The following is a 20,850-nucleotide window of genomic DNA, read 5'->3' as shown; positions in this document are numbered from 1 at the left end:
TTAGAATGGAATAGGAGACCTTTTTATAGGTCTCTGGGCGGCTAGGGGATGGTGACAAATAGAGGCTCAATATTCATTGTATTTCTTGTTTCCTTATTGGATATGAGTCGTCGAACATATCGTGGCTTAAGGCCTGTCCAGACGAGAACAGTTAATCGTCAATCTGATTAAATTGTCCGATCAAATCGGGACGTGCGGACGCAAACACAATTTGGCCACTTTCACCAATTTTAAAAAGGTGATATTTGACCGTTAAATTAAATAAAAGAGAAATAACCTAAGTAAAGAAAGAGTGGTAACTCCATACATCAGTTTTCTTACCAAAACGCGAGTTATTTCGTAGTCGACATCTAGCGTCAAGTAGCGGACATTATCAGTTCTGCTAGTTGACAATAGATGTCGCATTATTAAATTGTACAACGGGACTTAATCGCGTATCTAAGTTTTAAGATTTACCTCCGACGTTTCGAGGACGGCGTTGTCCCCGTGGTCTCGGAGAAGACTGGCTTAAGTTGACATCAGCATCTTCTAACCGCGCGAGTTTTTCGAACTACCCGCACTTGGTCTTGTTTACCCGCTTGCTTGTTAGATGTCGCGGCGAACGAAATCTAATTTATTTATTTATTTACATAATGATGAACAATTTTCAGCTAATATTATAACCGGATCAACCGGAAGTCTATTTTCAATTCCTCCTGCTTATAATATTAGTTGTAAATTGTTTTAGCAGTTCATTTTTCTTCAGTAGCGACACTTGTGACATCTGGCCCCTATTTCACCACGGTGACAGGTGCGACAATTGTCGACATCACTGTTACTGACGTCACAGGACTCCATAGACTACGGTAACCGCTTACCATCGGACGGGCGGTGTGCTTGTTTGCCACCAACATGTTAATTAAAAAAAACTCCATTATATCGCCAATAAATAAGTACTTATTTTGCGAAGCTAATGACAATTGTCACAAGAAACACGACAATTAAAATTATACGAAATTCCGACAGAACTCATTTCCTGACAAGAATTACCGAAAGTTTCATTAAATCGTGTGACAATAAAATTGTCATCATCATCATCATAAACTTCGAAAAAGAAATACCTGTTTTTGCCGATATAATAAATTTTTTCTTAAATAATACAATGATGGTGGCATACAGGAATACGTCCCGCCCGATGGTAAGCGGTAACCGTAGCCCATGGATGCGTGTGACGTCAGCAACAGTGACATTTGTCGAATTGTCGCACCTGTCGCCGTGGTGAAATAGGGGCCTGGTATCAAGATAGTTCCACTACTTGACGTTAGATGTCGACTACGAAATAACTCGCGTTTTGGCAAGAAAACTGATGTATGGAGTTACCACTCTTTCTTTGCTTATATTTCTCTATGATTCAATACATTAAAATTTAAGTTATGTCATGGATGAACCCTCCCAACTCATTGTCTTTGTGTATTTATTGTACATGGTAAGAAAATGTCCAAAATGATTGTGAATAAATGTAACTTTTTTATATCGCTGTTTCATTTATTTCATCTAGATTTTAATAATAAGATAATAACTAATATATGTATAGTATTCTATGCAACCGTTGTTTAAGAGGTCACAATTTGAGGCGTAGCCGAAAATTGTTAATAAAGACGCCACGAGTATTTTTTGACTCAGTTAAACAACGTTGCATACAATACTTTTTCTACGACCAAGCATTTTGAAATAAAATTGTAAATTTAACAAATATTTTTCATTCAACAAGTAGCAAAGAATGGAGGATACGGGCGGGAAAAGAATGAATGAAAACATGTCTATCGTTCACTCATCTGTCAGAGATGACAATTAAAAAAAAAATTAGGTTGGCAACAATGTATTTTATACAATATTTTTTAAGTGGTGATTACACGAAGTATCGTAAAAGTGCCAAAAAGATACTGCGTGTATGCACAAATACTTTTTTGGGGAATAGACTAAAGACTTGACAACTATAAGATAGGGGTTTAAAGGTGTGTGCATGACTCTTTAAATGACAAATAAAAGTACGGGAGTAGAAAAAATATATTTCGAAATGACATATAATGTAAACAAACCAATTTATTTACGGGTCTATATTGGGTTGCATAATAATTGATTGTCCTAATGCAGCGGTCGGCAACCTTTTAGCAGCCAAGGGTCACATAGTGGTTAACGAAATTGACGCGGGCCATACTTTGTTAATATTTATGACTTTATCAGACATAGTCGTTTGTCAATATTACATACAAAATAGCCAGGGAGGATCGCGGGCCGTAAGTGACAGGTTCACGGGCCGCAGGTTGCCGACCGCTGTCCTAATGTAATGTTGCGCATAAAACTCATTTCGCATTATTGTGCTGAATCTATTAACGTTTCTGAAAAATTATGAAAGAAACCTAACCTACCCCGTTCTACATAACCTATCCAAAATATTTTTAAAAATACTTTCTGTTTTAGCTGTAGAAAAACTATGCGAAAAGAGTTTTATACGTAACATTCCATTAGGACAATCAATTAATATGCGACGAGATATGACCCCCTTTTAACCTTTTCCACGCCGTGTCAAACACAAAAGCTGTCACTCAGACGCCACATCATTGAAGTGTCAAAACTGAAGTTGAACTTTATTTATATGCACGTAGGTCGATGTTGCTCTGTAGTCAGTGACCGATTAATCGGTCACTGACAGCGTTGGCATTGGCGTCCAAAAGGTTAAGACTGTTATTGTATTCACACGTCTGGTATGTTCACCAGCCGGAGGCAGCGACGGGCTCCGAGGCAGAGGCGGAAGCGGAAGCGGAGGCGGACAGCGACGCGGAGTCAGAGGCGGCGCGCGAGCGGGCGGCGCGCGCGCAGGCGTCCATCAAGGAGCGAGAGAGAGAGGTGCAGCGCGCGCTGGCGACCAGCCTGCGGGACAGGGACAAGGAGAGGGAGTACCACAAGAGGGACGAGGCGGTGCAGGTGCGTTGATAATGTCGAGTGTAGTAGTCCATTACGGAACGGTTTGGCATTAGAAAATGTGAAATGTGGAGTGGAATTCGGTGTTACCACAGAATTTAAGTATATAGATTCCCAATCTTCTTACATGTGGGTCCCCAAGGGGGACGAAAGGGTCAAAATAAAGACAAATCCTCCACTTTCGTCTTAAAATTATGACTACTGAGGGCAATTTCGGGCTGTCTTCAGAATCAGCCAGGAACCAATCCATTAAAGGAGTTGTTCGGGTCATTCAAATAAAAGTCACTGTATCGCAGTCAAACACACTCAAGCATAGACTATTTCAATACTTGACATTCCATCAAACGCAGCTGTCATAAATTAATAATCCGTCTATTATGCGACATATAAATAAATAATTAAACAAGAATTGCTCGTTTAAAGGTATAATATTTATTTATATTTTACGGTACGTTTACACGCTTGCCGAGGCTTGGCAAGCGTCTACAAGCTTCAAGCCTTTACAAACGCTCGGATGCCATTTACATGTTTGCGAGTGCGTTACTGTGTTCCGGACAAGCGAGCATGGCAGACGTGGACGTTGAAGTTGTGTCGGCAATTGCTCTAAGTAAACAATAAACACGCGCCAACGTGTAAATACGTCGCAAGCGCTTGCCGCAAGCTCCCTTTGATCTGTCTCCAAAAACCGAAACTAGCCCGGATCGCGACAAGCTCTTGCAAGCTCACGCAAGCCAAGCCAAACAAACCCGTTCACACGCTTGTGTTTGTGGAAGCTTGTCAAGATTTGCCAAGCGTGTAAACGTAACCATAGAGAAAAAAAATACATAGAGTGCTCACTCCATACATCAGTTTTAGTACCAAAAAGACTATTAGCATCTAGCATCGAGTAGCAGAACTATCAGTACTGCTACTTGACAATAGATGTAGCACCGACCGGAAAGTCTTATGCTGTTGAGATAAGACTTTCCGGTCGGTGCTTCATCTATTGTCAAGTAGCAGTACTGATAGTTCCGCTACTCGATGCTAGATGTAGACACTGAAATTAATAGTCTGAACTGATGTATGGAGTGAGCACTCTTATGTATTTTTTTCTCTATGGTCTAGTGCAGCGGTCGGCAACCCGCGGCCCGCGGGCCGCATGCGGCCCGTGAACCTGTCACTTGCGGCCCGCGAGCCTCCCTGGCTATTTTGTATGTAATATTGACAAACGACAATGTCTGATAAAGTCATAAAATTAACAAAGTGCGTCCCGCGTCAACTTCGTTAACTACTATGTGGCCCTTGGCTGCTAAAAGGTTGCCGACCGCTGGTCTAGTGAAACTAACCGTGAATCATTCAAAACTGTTATGCCTACTTGAATAAACTATCTTTTATCTTATCTTATCTGTCCAGCACTTCAACGCGCTGCTGGCGGACCTGGTCCGCAACCCGGACCTGGCGTGGCGCGAGGCTAAGAAACAGCTGAAAAAAGACCATCGCTACGCTGCGGCAGAGCTGCTCACCAAAGAAGACAAGGTCTGTATACAACACTCTAGAACCATAGAGAAATATAAGCGAAAACAGAGTGGTGGCGTTTTTTTTTTTAAAGTTGTCCCCTACACTTTTTTGTTCAAATTTGGGATTTTTTATGTTATTTCTACACAGAATCGCGAGCTCTTTCTATCCTAATAGGAGAAAAAAAGTGTCCTAAGGTTTTTATTTCCATTCCGTCACCATTTTTCATAGACTTTGTATGGCGGTCGCGGAATGGAAAGATCGAAAAATGTATGGAAATTTTGGGATACTTTTTTTCTCCTATTAGGATAGAAAGAGCTCGTGATTCTGAGTAGAAATAACATAAAAAATCCCAAATTTGAAAAAAAAGTGTAGGGGCAACTTAAAAAAAACGCCCGGAAACTCCATACATCAGTTTTCTTACAAAAACGCGAGTTATTTCGTAGTCGACATCTAAGGGATTTGGTTTGAATCGAATTTATTTGTTGCCTACCATAATCCATACTAAATATATGGTGGTGAATAAATAAGTTTTTGGCAAAAAATTCATATTGGTACAAGCTTTTATCGCTGACTGTACTTTTCTTACGACAGACAACTAATACTCATCGAGACAATTATAAAAACCCCTAACACAATTAGGTTGCGTTGTTTCATCACAGAGTTCCTATGGCCACCTCCTGTCTCCATCATCAGATCAGCTGGATGGTACCATCATATTGCATTGTCACCCGATTTACATATGCATGCAAATTTTCAGTTTCATAGGAAACCGGGAAGTGGGTCAAATTTAACTTGCAAGATTTGATTACAGACAATGGGACAGGTGAAACTAAATAAAAGCTTGTAAAAAAAAGTGAGACTGTGACAAGGACAAACAATAATTGCGATTTCGCTGCTACTCGTACTGAAAGATACATAAGACCATCCCGTTCGGTCATTTCCCACCCTTCATGCCTGATTCAGTTATATACTAGATTCATGTCATATTTTTAATACTCGAGCATTTATTCCAGGAGCGTCTATTTTCCTCGCACACGAGCACACTAGCGACGCGGCGACGCGACAAACTACGCGCTCTACTCACCGAAATGGGAGTCGCCCCCACCGCGCACTGGCGGGACGTACGCGCGCGGCTCCGGGCGGAGCCGACCGCACCCGTGTACACCAGTGCGGACAAGGTAACACACACACTAGCGACACACTACGCGCTCTACTCACCGAGATACACCAGTGCGGACAAGGTAACACACACACTAGCGACACACACACTAGCGACACACTACGCGCTCTACTCACCGAGATACACCAGTGCGGACAAGGTGACACACACACACTAGCGACACACTACGCGCTCTACTCACCGAGATGGGTGTCGCGCCGACCGCGCACTGGCGGGACGTACGCGCGCGGCTCCGGGCGGAGCCGACCGCACCCGTGTACACCAGTGCGGACAAGGTAACACACACACTAGCGACACACTACGCGCTCTACTCACCGAGATACACCAGTGCGGACAAGGTAACACACACACTAGCGACACACACACTAGCGACACACTACGCGCTCTACTCACCGAGATACACCAGTGCGGACAAGGTGACACACACACACTAGCGACACACTACGCGCTCTACTCACCGAGATGGGTGTCGCGCCGACCGCGCACTGGCGGGACGTACGCGCGCGGCTCCGGGCGGAGCCGACCGCACCCGTGTACACCAGTGCGGACAAGGTAACACACACACTAGCGACACACTACGCGCTCTACTCACCGAGATACACCAGTGCGGACAAGGTGACACACACACTAGCGACACACTACGCGCTCTACTCACCGAGATGGGTGTCGCGCCGACCGCGCACTGGCGGGACGTACGCGCGCGGCTCCGGGCGGAGCCGACCGCACCCGTGTACACCAGTGCGGACAAGGTAACACACACACTAGCGACACACTACGCGCTCTACTCACCGAGATACACCAGTGCGGACAAGGTGACACACACACTAGCGACACACTACGCGCTCTACTCACCGAGATGGGGGTCGCTCCCACCACACCCGTCCGCACACAACACATGTGTCTGTTATTAAGACAAAAGATGTGTCTGTTATTTTAGACTACTCTATAACATATATAAAAATAAATCAAATCGGAGCCGGACAGTTGGGTGCCCTTCCTTGTTAGTGTAAGTGTAAGGCCTGAGTGCACGCTCTTGTTGTGCGTGCCGCGGGGCGGGGCGTGCGGCGTGCATGTTAAACAAATGCGCACGTATAGGAGCGGCCTTAGTGCACGCTGCTCACATCACAAGTGAGCCCACAGCCACGCCGCACGCGTCGCCGAGCGAGCGTCCACTCAGGCCTTAGTGTTAGGCCTTGATGGGCATTTGCCCATTTAATTTAATTAACGTTATTTTTCAGATGGAGCGCGAATTCCGCGACTTCCAGCGCGACAGACAGAGCGCTGCCAAAACCGCCTTGCGACAGTTACTGCAAGAGACCAGATCCATTACACACAAGACCCTCGCCAGCATGAAGGATGTACCCGGCGGCGAGCAACTGCTGCCAGTGCACGACATGCTCAAACACGACGCCAGGTACGTGTAGTGAAGCCTCGTGAACGTCAGCCGCCGCTCCGTCGGTACACTGATCACACACAAGACCCTCGCCAGCATGAAGGATGTACCCGGCGGCGAGCAACTGCTGCCAGTGCACGACATGCTCAAACACGACGCCAGGTACGTGTAGTGAAGCCTCGTGAACGTCAGCCGCCGCTCTGTCGGTACACTGATCACACACAAGACCCTCGCCAGCATGAAGGATGTACCCGGCGGCGAGCAACTGCTGCCAGTGCACGACATGCTCAAACACGACGCCAGGTACGTGTAGTGAAGCCTCGTGAACGTTAGCCGCCGCTCCGTCGGTACACTGATCACACACAAGACCCTCGCCAGCATGAAGGATGTACCCGGCGGCGAGCAACTGCTGCCAGTGCACGACATGCTCAAACACGACGCCAGGTACGTGTAGTGAAGCCTCGTGAACGTCAGCCGCCGCTCCGTCGGTACACTGATCACACACAAGACCCTCGCCAGCATGAAGGATGTACCCGGCGGCGAGCAACTGCTGCCAGTGCACGACATGCTCAAACACGACGCCAGGTACGTGTAGTGAAGCCTCGTGAACGTCAGCCGCCGCTCCGTCGGTACACTGATCACACACAAGACCCTCGCCAGCATGAAGGATGTACCCGGCGGCGAGCAACTGCTGCCAGTGCACGACATGCTCAAACACGACGCCAGGTACGTGTAGTGAAGCCTCGTGAACGTCAGCCGCCGCTCCGTCGGTACACTGATCACACACAAGACCCTCGCCAGCATGAAGGATGTACCCGGCGGCGAGCAACTGCTGCCAGTGCACGACATGCTCAAACACGACGCCAGGTACGTGTAGTGAAGCCTCGTGAACGTCAGCCGCCGCTCTGTCGGTACACTGATCACACACAAGACCCTCGCCAGCATGAAGGATGTACCCGGCGGCGAGCAACTGCTGCCAGTGCACGACATGCTCAAACACGACGCCAGGTACGTGTAGTGAAGCCTCGTGAACGTCAGCCGCCGCTCTGTCGGTACACTGATCACACACAAGACCCTCGCCAGCATGAAGGATGTACCCGGCGGCGAGCAACTGCTGCCAGTGCACGACATGCTCAAACACGACGCCAGGTACGTGTAGTGAAGCCTCGTGAACGTCAGCCGCCGCTCCGTCGGTACACTGATCACACACAAGACCCTCGCCAGCATGAAGGATGTACCCGGCGGCGAGCAACTGCTGCCAGTGCACGACATGCTCAAACACGACGCCAGGTACGTGTAGTGAAGCCTCGTGAACGTCAGCCGCCGCTCCGTCGGTACACTGATCACACACAAGACCCTCGCCAGCATGAAGGATGTACCCGGCGGCGAGCAACTGCTGCCAGTGCACGACATGCTCAAACACGACGCCAGGTACGTGTAGTGAAGCCTCGTGAACGTCAGCCGCCGCTCCGTCGGTACACTGATCACACACAAGACCCTCGCCAGCATGAAGGATGTACCCGGCGGCGAGCAACTGCTGCCAGTGCACGACATGCTCAAACACGACGCCAGGTACGTGTAGTGAAGCCTCGTGAACGTCAGCCGTCGCTCCGTCGGTACACTGATCACACACAAGACCCTCGCCAGCATGAAGGATGTACCCGGCGGCGAGCAACTGCTGCCAGTGCACGACATGCTCAAACACGACGCCAGGTACGTGTAGTGAAGCCTCGTGAACGTCAGCCGCCGCTCCGTGGTACAATGATCACACACAAGACCCTCGCCAGCATGAAGGATGTACCCGGCGGCGAGCAACTGCTGCCAGTGCACGACATGCTCAAACACGACGCCAGGTACGTGTAGTGAAGCCTCGTGAACGTCAGCCGCCGCTCCGTCGGTACACTGATCACACACAAGACCCTCGCCAGCATGAAGGATGTACCCGGCGGCGAGCAACTGCTGCCAGTGCACGACATGCTCAAACACGACGCCAGGTACGTGTAGTGAAGCCTCGTGAACGTCAGCCGCCGCTCTGTCGGTACACTGATCACACACAAGACCCTCGCCAGCATGAAGGATGTACCCGGCGGCGAGCAACTGCTGCCAGTGCACGACATGCTCAAACACGACGCCAGGTACGTGTAGTGAAGCCTCGTGAACGTCAGCCGCCGCTCTGTCGGTACACTGATCACACACAAGACACTCATCAACTCAGCCGATTGATCAAGTGGCGCAATATAATGAAACTCGCATGCGAATTCTTGCACCGTCCAAATGAGCCCTTACGTAATAGATGATTTTACTGTAAAAGCGATTTATGTCGTCTATGCCCGACTTAAAGTCGAACTTTACGAGCACGAGAAGTGAAAAGTATATGATATATTATGGGTCCCTTTGTTTCATAAAGTTTTAAGTCATAATGTATTGTTTGCCCGCATTTTCGTTAGTCATAATTCATTTGGTTCAGAAACGCGTCACTTTTCAGGATTGCCATAAAACAAACATAACCGAACCCATCTATAGGATAACCTTACGAAAATCCTGAAAAGTTCACGGTTTCAGTTTTATGACTAATGATAATATGACAAACAATACATTTTGTGAATTACAGATACTCGGCCCTGGATCACGTGCCGGAGGAGCGGGCGACGCTGGTGGCCGGGTACGTGGCCGAGCTGGCGCAGCGCGGCCCGCCGCCGCCGCCCACCGCCACCGAGCCGCAGCGGCGCGCCAAGCAGTGACAGGTGGGCTAGAGATGTGTTCCCACTCTGTACTCGCACAGATACTCGGCGCTGGAGCACGTGCCGGAGGAGCGGGCGACGCTGGTGGCCGGGTACGTGGCCGAGCTGGCGCAGCGCGGCCCGCCGCCGCCGCCCACCGCCACCGAGCCGCAGCGGCGCGCCAAGCAGTGACAGGTGGGCTAGAGATGTGTTCCCACTCTGTACTCGCACAGATACTCGGCGCTGGAGCACGTGCCGGAGGAGCGGGCGACGCTGGTGGCCGGGTACGTGGCCGAGCTGGCGCAGCGCGGCCCGCCGCCGCCGCCCACCGCCACCGAGCCGCAGCGGCGCGCCAAGCAGTGACAGGTGGGCTAGAGATGTGTTCCCACTCTGTACTCGCACAGATACTCGGCGCTGGAGCACGTGCCGGAGGAGCGGGCGACGCTGGTGGCCGGGTACGTGGCCGAGCTGGCGCAGCGCGGCCCGCCGCCGCCGCCCACCGCCACCGAGCCGCAGCGGCGCGCCAAGCAGTGACAGGTGGGCTAGAGATGTGTTCCCACTCTGTACTCGCACAGATACTCGGCGCTGGAGCACGTGCCGGAGGAGCGGGCGACGCTGGTGGCCGGGTACGTGGCCGAGCTGGCGCAGCGCGGCCCGCCGCCGCCGCCCACCGCCACCGAGCCGCAGCGGCGCGCCAAGCAGTGACAGGTGGGCTAGAGATGTGTTCCCACTCTGTACTCGCACAGATACTCGGCGCTGGAGCACGTGCCGGAGGAGCGGGCGACGCTGGTGGCCGGGTACGTGGCCGAGCTGGCGCAGCGCGGCCCGCCGCCGCCGCCCACCGCCACCGAGCCGCAGCGGCGCGCCAAGCAGTGACAGGTGGGCTAGAGATGTGTTCCCACTCTGTACTCGCACAGATACTCGGCCCTGGATCACGTGCCGGAGGAGCGGGCGACGCTGGTGGCCGGGTACGTGGCCGAGCTGGCGCAGCGCGGCCCGCCGCCGCCGCCCACCGCCACCGAGCCGCAGCGGCGCGCCAAGCAGTGACAGGTGGGCTAGAGATGTGTTCCCACTCTGTACTCGCACAGATACTCGGCGCTGGAGCACGTGCCGGAGGAGCGGGCGACGCTGGTGGCCGGGTACGTGGCCGAGCTGGCGCAGCGCGGCCCGCCGCCGCCGCCCACCGCCACCGAGCCGCAGCGGCGCGCCAAGCAGTGACAGGTGGGCTAGAGATGTGTTCCCACTCTGTACTCGCACAGATACTCGGCGCTGGAGCACGTGCCGGAGGAGCGGGCGACGCTGGTGGCCGGGTACGTGGCCGAGCTGGCGCAGCGCGGCCCGCCGCCGCCGCCCACCGCCACCGAGCCGCAGCGGCGCGCCAAGCAGTGACAGGTGGGCTAGAGATGTGTTCCCACTCTGTACTCGCACAGATACTCGGCGCTGGAGCACGTGCCGGAGGAGCGGGCGACGCTGGTGGCCGGGTACGTGGCCGAGCTGGCGCAGCGCGGCCCGCCGCCGCCGCCCACCGCCACCGAGCCGCAGCGGCGCGCCAAGCAGTGACAGGTGGGCTAGAGATGTGTTCCCACTCTGTACTCGCACAGATACTCGGCGCTGGAGCACGTGTCCAGACGAGGACGATTTTATGGTTAAAGAAATTTATTTTCTCAAAAAGAAATTTAACATTTCACTTAAATAAAGAAAATAGTTTATGGTTTAAGAATTTATTTCTCCAAAAGAATATTACATTATACAAACATTATATACATTATTTACAGAGTGCACGAATAGCATAAAATATATTCTAGGACTAAACAAATCAAATTATTTTTTTATTAAGAATACAAGATTAATCAATAAAATATGAGTGAGCATGCAGGTTATTAACAAATTAAATAACTAATTAAAACTAGAACGTTTACGAGATCATCATCATCAAAAATGGATACACGAACATGTTTATAGTGAAGTTGTAGTGTAGTATGTTCTTATAAACATGTGGGTATGTCCAAATTAAATACAAGTTGCTTATTATTTCTCACGAACTACCAAACTGTTGCTAAGTCATTTTACATTTACACTTTAGCCGCATTTTTCGCCGATCTAATGAAATTGTCCATTCAAATCAGGGCGTGCGGACCGCAAACGCCAATTTGGCTCGCTGATTTCAATCCCCGATTATGACCGATATTACGGATAAAATGGAGGTGCGGACGCAAAAATACCAATTTGTGCCTGCTGTATTCGCCTTTGGAGGCACTTTTTTAATTTAGAACGCTCCAATATCGCCATAAAACTGAAATTGGTGATTAAATTGGAGATCAACGCCAATTTCTTTTCTATCCAATTGGTCGATTTGATCATCCCGTCATGACTGTACATGCGGCCCACACCAATTCTGGTGTCTATCCATAGTAGCTGCCGCGCACCGCTAGGAACGGACACTTGCTATTGCAATTCTAACTCTATTCTTTAAACGGTAAAGTTGTTATCTGTATGGAATCTATTGTTGTTATTATTTTTTTATTTTGCACACGTAATTAGCGGTTTGGTATAACAATGCCATTCATCGGCATATAATTAGTGACAACACTAATTTTCGTTAAGCCTCGAGAGTCTTAAGGGTTCGAGTCTTTAAGCCTCGAAATGAGCGTTATTCACAAGAATAACGCTCATTTCGAGGCTTAAAGACTCGAACCCTTAAGACTCTCGAGGCTTAACGCCTCAAAGGCGCCAAAGACGATTTCTTACATCCATACGCGTAAAATAAATAAATACAATTCTCAAATGCGTCGCTTTATGACATAATCCGTCGGTCTCTTGCCACCATCAATGTGCCTGCTCTTCTTGAGCCGACTGGCATTATCAGAGATGATGGCAAGAGGCCCGATGGGGTGTCCTTGGTTCCTTGGAGCTTGGGACGGATGTTAGTGTGGGATGCTACCTGCGCAGACACACTGGCACCGTCCCACCTCCAACGGACTAATGTAAAAGCGGGCGGGGCGACGGAAAGCGCCGAAATTTTAAAACGTAACAAATATAAGAGCCTCGGTAGAGAGTACCATTTTGTACCATTTGGAGTTGAAACTCTAGGTCCATGGGGTCCCAGCGCGCATAAGTTGTTTTCAGAAATCGCGAAGCGTCTGGTTGACGTAACTGGTGACCGAAGAGCTGGCGGCTACCTCGCACAACGTATCAGCATTGCGATACAGCGAGGAAATGTCGCCAGCATCCTTGGTACAATGTCTCAAGGGCCTATTTTAGATTTAAGCTAGTTTTTAATTTCTTTTAGTAATACCACTGTATAATGTATATATCTTGTTTGTAAATAAATGATTATTTCTCCAATATGCTCGGAAATGTTCACCTTATTGTAGCAAAAATAGTACCGGAAGTACTTCTTTATTGTCAAACTCTAATTTAAAAAAATAAAACTATCGCTGTCCTGTTCTAGCGGACGGGAAGTAAAAAAACACTACAGTAATAACTTATTACTGTAGTGTTTTTTTACTTTTTAAAAATAAAAAACGCAAACAGCCAATTATTATAGCCGCGGGCCGCGTCTACACGACCCGATCAGCTATCATTTCAAGCTATAGGATAGAGTGAGATAGTAATATAAACGACCTTACATGTCTCGTTCTTACAAGACCGTTGTGCTCGTGTATGATCGTGCGAATACTGCTTAATAAAATCAAAGATTATTTATATTTTTTTTAAGGATCTCATCCGTGTTCATAAAGCTTATATTGCACAATTATAGTTTGACATAGACAGAGAGAATCATACTATCTTTGTCTTACACCAGTACTAGAACCCAAAAGAAAAGGATGAGTATAGTTATTTTTGTTCTTATTTACTGACAATTTGCTTTGACCAACTATATTTTCAATGAACGAATATTGAATGGCAGAATAAGTTTGTGCCTTTAACTTTTAAAAATAACGAGGGAAATTGTTTTTGATGTGAAGTTTCGATTTGAGTGATGCTCGATGCTTAAATAATTATTATTTTACTTTATTTCCTCGCATGTTTTGGAGAAAAGCACTATATATGCCTCGGCAGGAATAGCAATTCGTGGATTCGTCTTCTTTGTCGGACTCCGCTACGCGTCGTCCGACAAAATCGAAACTCATCCACGAATTGCCCTTTCCCGGCCTCTGCAATAATGTACTATTCCATTCTCAAATGTAGTCGAATCTTGAAGACTTACCGAGTTTTGAGGGCTCGAGTGTTTAAGCCTAAAAATAAGCGTTATTCACAACACTGCATATAATCTCTCAAGTGGATTACGACATTTTAAAACCGTACGACTATAACATGACGACCGGTCTGGCCTAGTGGGTAGTGACCCTGCCTGTGACGCCGCGGTCCTGGGTTCGAATCCCGGTAAGGGCATTTATTTGTGTGATGAGCACTGATATTTGTTCCTGAGTCATGGTTGTTTTCTATGTATTTAAGTATTTGTATATTATGTATATCGTTGTCTGAGTACCCACAACACAAGCCTTCTTGAGCTTACCGTGGAGCTTGTCCTATAATATTTATTATTTACTAGCTTTTGCCCGCGACTTCGTCTGCGTGGAATTAGTTCCAGCAGTTAAAGTATAGCGCCTGGATAAAATCTAATAGCAATAATTTTGAGAATAATGCTTTATTGCTTACACCAATTAATAAGAATTCATTTATTTTCTCACTTCCACACCCTCTTTATGACTTCCGACATAAAAACTATCCTATGTCCTTCCACGGGACTCAAACTATCTCTATGCCAAATTTCAACTAAATCGTGCACCAGCGCCGGTGCTACACCGCGCAAGTTCCTGTCGACAAAAAATGTATTATGCAGTTGTTAAGTCCCCGTACAAAATTTCACCCTTTTAAGGGATGATTTCTGGGATAAAAACTATCCTATGTCCTTCCTCGGGACTCAAACAATCTCTATGCCAATTTTCATCTAAATCGGTTTAACCCTTCGTATGTCTAAGCACCTTGTCTACGTGACAGCGTGATAAAACGGTGTCCGTCACTTTCTTTCCCACGGTGTTAAACAGTGACAGTTATTTTATCACGTGGATAAAGATGGATAAAGCTATCCATAATAGGCTGGCTGATCAGTGTGCACGAATTTAAATGCATTGTTTAATACAATAGGTTTAAATTCGTTCGAACTGATCAGTGGTTATACATACGAAGGGTTAAACGTGAAGAAGTAACAGACAGACAGACAGACAGACTTCCTTTTATAATTGATTTTTATGATTGTTTTTTTTTTTTGATTTTATAATTTATTTATTTTTCTGATTGTAGGTGTTTTCAAAATATTGCCATTTTTGGATTGTACTTGATAGGTACTGTAATTTTTTTTTTTATGTTGCGTGTTGCTGTGTCCGAGCGTCGGCACTTTTCATTTAAGTAAACTTGAATGTAATAATCTGTAGCTACATGTGTGATCCTGTAATTGGCTTTCCGTCTCTTATTAATTTGGGATATTCTGTATAGATAGCTGTTGGATCTCCAAAATATAAATAAATAAATAAATATAGGTAAACCAGAACTTTGGGAGTATTGTCATGAGGGCGCTCGTTTTGAATTTTATATAGCAACAATTTGTATAGTGGGGACAATGGAAATTGGCAGATGATTTTTGTTTTATTCCGACAACTTTAATAAGTGCGAAGTTTGATGTTTGGATATTTCTTCGGTTTTTACGCTTAAATGGCTGACTCGATTTAGATAAAATGAATAGCGTAAAGTCAATAAGTAACGCAAGAGTTATAAGTAAGAATGTATATAGATAATTTTACAAATAAAATTATTACAAGCCATCAACCAAATCGTGACGACCTGACTATAGTGACATTTGTCCATAAGTTTGAAACTTACCAGTCAATTCAGATGCTAATTTCGTTATGTTTTTTAATGGAAGAAATTTCTCTCCCGCACGTTTTATTTCCATTAAATAACTACACTATTTACAACTTTTTTCTCTGTAAAATCTAAAACTTTCGGCATGATTATTGCAGTCTAATAATAATTCACACAAAACTAGACAAAGCAATGTTTACATTGTCAATATTGACAACTATCATAGAGGGTAGATGTTGTCTATTATTAAAATTGTTGCCATTGCTAGAAATTAGTACCAACAAATTTCCGTAACATGGCAAACCCTCAATAGATCCTGGTTCACCTATAAATAAATAAATAATATTAGTATGGATTATAACAAGGTGCGTGTTTTCGCAGTTGCAGGAGCCGGGTGCGAAGGCCGCGCCCGCGCCGTGGCCGCGCGTCTACCTGACTCGCCTTACACTCTAAGGATTCCAACATTGCACTATGGACGTATCAAATAATAATAGCAACAATAAATAAATAAAATATTACAATTCAACACTCTTTTATTACAAACAATGTGACGATTTTAACCTTTTCAACGCCAAGAGCCACTAAAGTGGTCGAGTGCTGTCGTGCCCATGACGCCAACAGCCACTAAAAAGGCTATGACGGACGCTGTCAAAGCAATTTCCCTGCTGACAGATAAGGTTTATTTTCGCTCTTCATATTGCAACCATTTGGCGTATAAGCTACATTTTAGCATGGGACGAAAAGCGTTGAAAAGGTTAATAACTTGTTCAAAAGGATAACCTTTTGGACGCCAATGACCGATATATACGCACCGCAGGTCTAACGCCAAAGACGTATTAATCGGTCACAGACCACAGAGCAACATCGACCTACGTGCATATGCATAAAGTTCAATTTCAGTTTTGACACTTCGGTGACGTGGCGTCTGAAAGAGCTTTTGTTTGACACGGCGTGGAAAAGGTAAACCGGTTCGGTGCGGACGGCACGACAGGCGTGTCATCAATGTTTTAACGTGTGGCGTATGACACGATAGGCGTGCCATCATATTCTATGACGTAAGGCACGCCTGTCGTGTCATGAAATAATTGTTCGCCGCCACAGCAAAAAGTTTTCGAAAATGGAACACGCAACGAAACGGTTCATTAATAGTCCACACAGTGAGTATGAGTATTACTGCAATGTTCTGCCGCCAGAGTGCAGTCCAGACTATGCGAGTGAATCGCGAGCGAAGCCGCGAACGCAAGTGTGGAGTCGACTTCGCTGTCTGCGAAAATCGACTCCACACTCGCGTTCGCGGATTCGCGCACGAGTGTGGAGCGGGCTTAATGCGAAGTCATAAGACCGAAGTTTGTATAGGAGTTAGAACAGCAAGTCTTCAGCTAATCTCTTCCTCGGTGGTAAGTCCCATACCCGCACGTTTCCGCCAGCGTCACCTGCCGCCACCCGAGTACCCCTGCTGACAAATGTAATATGTATAGCTGGCGCCTATTTCTCAAACGGTATTGCTTTGCACGGAGCGAATAATATTATTAGTGTGTTGCCATAGTAACCCATACGATTTGACAGGGACCCATTTCTCGAACGGTATTAGACTAATATTATTAGTGTCTTGCCATGACAACCCATACGATTTGACAGTTCCTGGACTAATAATATTAGTCTAATATCGTTCGAGAAATGGGCCCGATCGTGGACTAATAATATTAGTCTAATATCGTTTGAGAAATAGGCCCCTGGTCAAGCAAATCTTGTCAGTAAAAAAAGGCGCGAAATTCAAATTTTCTGTGGGACGATATCCCTACGCCTACATTTTTCAAATTTGCCGCCTTTTTCTACTGACGAGATCTGCTTGACAATTATAGTTATAATGGGTGCTGGTCGAAGTATTTAGCAGATGGCGCCATCATAGCTTGCCCTGTCAATCCCTTTAAGCCAAATCTCATAGAAAAAACCGTCGTTCATTCGCGTCAGCTCTTGTGAATCGACCTGGGGCCCGTTTCTCAAAAGCTTGTAACTTGTAATACAAGTGGAAGTCACTTTTTGACAGCTTTTGTTAGAAAGGGTCTTCCACTTGTATTAGGTTACAAGCTTTTGATAAACAGGCCACTGTACTTTCACGCCTATTATTTTCAAATAGAACACGGGGGATTCCCAAAATCTCCTAAGGCTCAGCCGTACAATAGAAAAACCCAAAATGCCACTGAAATTTGAACCTATAGTGCAAGGAATAGAATTGATTTTTATTTGTTTAAACAAATGAAATGCAACTCTGTTCCAATTGAATATGGTTTACATTTCATCGAACTGAAGAAGTACTATAGGTAGAGTTAGACCGACAAAAGTCTGCAGCGATTTTGATAGCCCACGCAGTGCAAGTGTCATTTTAAACGTCAAACTTCTATGAATTTATGGCGTGTAAATAACACTTTCACTGCGTAGACTATCAAAATCGCTGCAGACTTTTCTTGGTCTAACTCTAGGACCTTGAGCCTTAGGCTATTATGATAGTCTGTGACTCCATCTGTCCCGCTCTCACCCCGCGTGTGTGACAGCGACGCACAGCGCGTCTCCGCGGAGCACGCAGGCCGCCCTGTTCCGAGCCACGTCCCACACGGTACAGTCGGCATCGACGGCTCCGCACACTACGGCGGCGGGCGCGCCGGGCACCCACGCCGCGCACGTCACCGACACGTCCAGGCAAATTATCTGTGAACAAGATTAGTGTGACAACGCTTTAACCTTTTCAACGCTTTTCGTCCCATGCTAAAATGTGGCTTATACGCGAAATGGTTGCAATATGAAGAGCGAAAATAAACCTTATCTGTCAGCAGGAAAGTTGCTTTGACAGCGTCCGTCATAGCCTTTTTAGTGGCTGTTGGCGTCATGGGCACAACAGCACTCGACCACTTTAGTGGCTCTTGGCGTTGAAAAGGTTAAGGCCCCAGTACACAATGGGCCATCGCCGGCCACTCCAAGGGACGCATTTATGCGTTAGAGTGATATTGCTATCTCATTCTACCGCATGGCTGCGTCCCTTGGAGTGGCCGGCGATGGCCCATTGTGTACTGGAGCCTTTACATTATTCCGCAATCCTGATGCTGCATTGACATGAAGCCCCCTCCAGACTATGTGCGTGAATCGCGGTTTGCGCACGAGTGTGGAGGGCCTTTGACACGATTGGGAAATCGGAGCAAACTAAAAGCCGTAAAGATTCAAAGCTTTAAGCTTTGGTTTCCTCCGAAAGCGGTGCCGTCATATAGCGGCCGTCTCCATACAAATACTACGACATCCATATTTAGCCGTATTATTTAGTATGGAGACAGCCGCTATATGACGGCACCGCTATCCTAGGAATACCGATCTTAACACCCGAGCGTAACAGCCGAGATCGATCTCGGTGCGTCGCACTCAGAAGTGAGAGCGAGAAACAGATATCTCCTTCTCGCTCTCACTTATGGGTGCGACGCTCCAAGGTCGTGGTGCGGTGCGATGGTGTGTTATCACTTTAATACCTACCGTAATAGTCATCACACACTACCGCACCGCACTGCGACCTTGGTTCGGTGCGGTGGTGTGTTACGGTTTAAGCGCTTATTTCATTATCTACATGGTCGCCGAAATACAAAATGAAAATAAATATCTATTTACACTAGGTATTATAATTATACACAAAAAGTGGGATCAAAGATCATAAGCCCCCTCCAGACTGTGTGCGTGAATCACGGCGCGAAGCCTCGAACGCGAGTGTGGAGTCGATTTCGCTATCTGTGAAAATCGACTCCACACTCGCGTACGCGGCTTCGCGCCGCGATTCGCGCACGAGTGTGGAGGGCCCTATAGAAAGTTTACCTTCAAAGGACTGGCTTGATTGACATGGTACAATCTCAGCTCCGAATCCATAGAGACAGACAGGAACACCCCCGGCTTCTGCGGGCTGAACACCACGCTCAGAACGCAAGTCTTGTGCCCGTCCAGTACCTCGAACACAGGGTCAACCATCCCGCTGTCCGCAATCGCCTCAAACGACTTTATCTTACACAAATACAGCTTCCCACATTTCGTTCCGACAGCAAATATATCGTCAGAAATCTTCTCATCCCAAGGTCGAAGCGGATACGTTTTCACGAAATCGAAACAGCTGATGTCAGGTGACGCCATCTTACGAGAACCGTTGACGCTGTAGCAGAAAATATTCTCAAATTTTCCTGGACTCGCATTCACCTGCCATACGTTTATAGTTCCATCGCTGCCAGAAGAAATTAAGACTTGATCTGAGCCACATCTACGTTTGCCAGTATTCACTACATGCATGGTCAAATATGTATTGGTGAGAGTAGAGTCCGCCCACATTAAGAAAGATACCCGTTTAGATCCATGGCAGCCAGCAGGCGAAGTCAATTGCACATTTTCTTCAACTGTATTAGAGCCTAATTTAGTGCTGCAGAAAACCACTTCTCCAGAGCTTGTGCCGTAGGCTAAAAGCGGCATGCTATGATGATATCTAAGCACGCTCACGCAATTTTTCTCAGTAATATCTAAGGAATGAACAAAGCTGTCATTTGCAGAGCGCTTGGCTGTATAAATCCGAATCAAACCAGAGTGCTCACACCAATCTTCATGCTGGGATTTTCCTACAGACACAGCTAGAGAGTTACCAGCGCTGCTGAAACAAAGATCGAGGACTCTGGAGCTCTGATGGTCACCGGCGCCGTGGGGAGTGTCCGTATTTACTTTAATCTCTTGAAACAATTTAGCTGTGGCAATATCTTCTTCATCGGAATCAGATGAGAAAAACTCTTGATCACGTTGGTCTAGCTGCTCTAACATAGTAGGTACAACTCGCCTTAAGAACTGATTCAGGCCTGGAGGGGGGTATTCATGAAGCGTTGCCTCCTGCGCGTTTAAATCTTCAGGAGTGACAACGCATCCCGAATCTTTGGACAAATTAGTTTGGCACCCCGTGCCGGTCTCTCCAAACTCTGTGGTCTGCGTGGAACTGGTGGTTTCCGACCGCTTGTTCGTGCTTATCGAGTCGAAGCCTACCGCTTCGCTATCATAGCCGCTTAAATTAGACATCCTTAACAATTTTTTATCCAAAAGAAGCGATACAGGTTAATATTCGAAGTTTATGTTGTCAACGTTTCCATGACAACGCGTTTGTCTGGTAAAAACAAAAGGAACTTGCCAGTAGTATTGCAAGAAAAAGAGGCGGAAAATCATAGTATAGTTTTCAC

The 20,850-nt window shown here is 47.0% G+C and overlaps 3 protein-coding genes across 4 annotated transcripts in view; 2 read left to right on the top strand and 1 right to left on the bottom strand.

Moving 5' to 3' along the window:
• The window catches only part of LOC134659593 (transcription elongation regulator 1-like), a 51,102-nt gene extending 44,036 nt beyond the window's left edge, over positions 1 to 7,066 (top strand). For both annotated transcript variants that reach the window (XM_063515259.1, XM_063515260.1), the window contains 4 exons: positions 2,758 to 2,964; positions 4,354 to 4,476; positions 5,472 to 5,636; positions 6,877 to 7,066. In XM_063515259.1, coding sequence (XP_063371329.1) covers positions 2,758 to 2,964; positions 4,354 to 4,476; positions 5,472 to 5,636; positions 6,877 to 7,062 — 681 coding nt within the window. In that variant the 3' untranslated portion in view covers positions 7,063 to 7,066. The remainder of the gene's footprint in view (positions 1 to 2,757; positions 2,965 to 4,353; positions 4,477 to 5,471; positions 5,637 to 6,876) is intronic.
• Positions 7,067 to 8,792: 1,726 nt separating this feature from the next.
• On the top strand, positions 8,793 to 11,140 carry LOC134659464 (basic proline-rich protein-like). Its single transcript, XM_063515106.1, has 12 exons — positions 8,793 to 8,884; positions 8,915 to 9,025; positions 9,056 to 9,166; positions 9,643 to 9,768; positions 9,814 to 9,939; positions 9,985 to 10,110; positions 10,156 to 10,281; positions 10,327 to 10,452; positions 10,498 to 10,623; positions 10,669 to 10,794; positions 10,840 to 10,965; positions 11,011 to 11,140. Exons 1-12 carry the CDS (start codon positions 8,793 to 8,795, stop codon positions 11,138 to 11,140), a joined length of 1,452 nt encoding a protein of 483 aa, XP_063371176.1.
• A 5,817-nt stretch (positions 11,141 to 16,957) lies between these two features.
• Positions 16,958 to 20,726, bottom strand: LOC134659827 (uncharacterized). The gene is made up of 3 exons (XM_063515535.1): positions 19,466 to 20,726; positions 18,153 to 18,322; positions 16,958 to 17,069 (listed from the first exon to the last, which is right to left on the bottom strand). Exons 1-3 carry the CDS (start codon positions 20,690 to 20,692, stop codon positions 16,976 to 16,978), a joined length of 1,491 nt encoding a protein of 496 aa, XP_063371605.1. The 5' UTR covers positions 20,693 to 20,726; the 3' UTR covers positions 16,958 to 16,975.
• Between the last annotated feature and the right edge of the window lie 124 nt (positions 20,727 to 20,850).

This window comes from Cydia amplana, chromosome 25, assembly GCF_948474715.1.
Source record: "Cydia amplana chromosome 25, ilCydAmpl1.1, whole genome shotgun sequence".
In the NCBI taxonomy this organism is placed as follows: Eukaryota; Metazoa; Arthropoda; class Insecta; order Lepidoptera; family Tortricidae; genus Cydia; species Cydia amplana.
The sequence above is the reverse complement of the archived record's forward strand: the minus strand, read 5'-3'. Positions and strand labels throughout refer to the sequence as shown.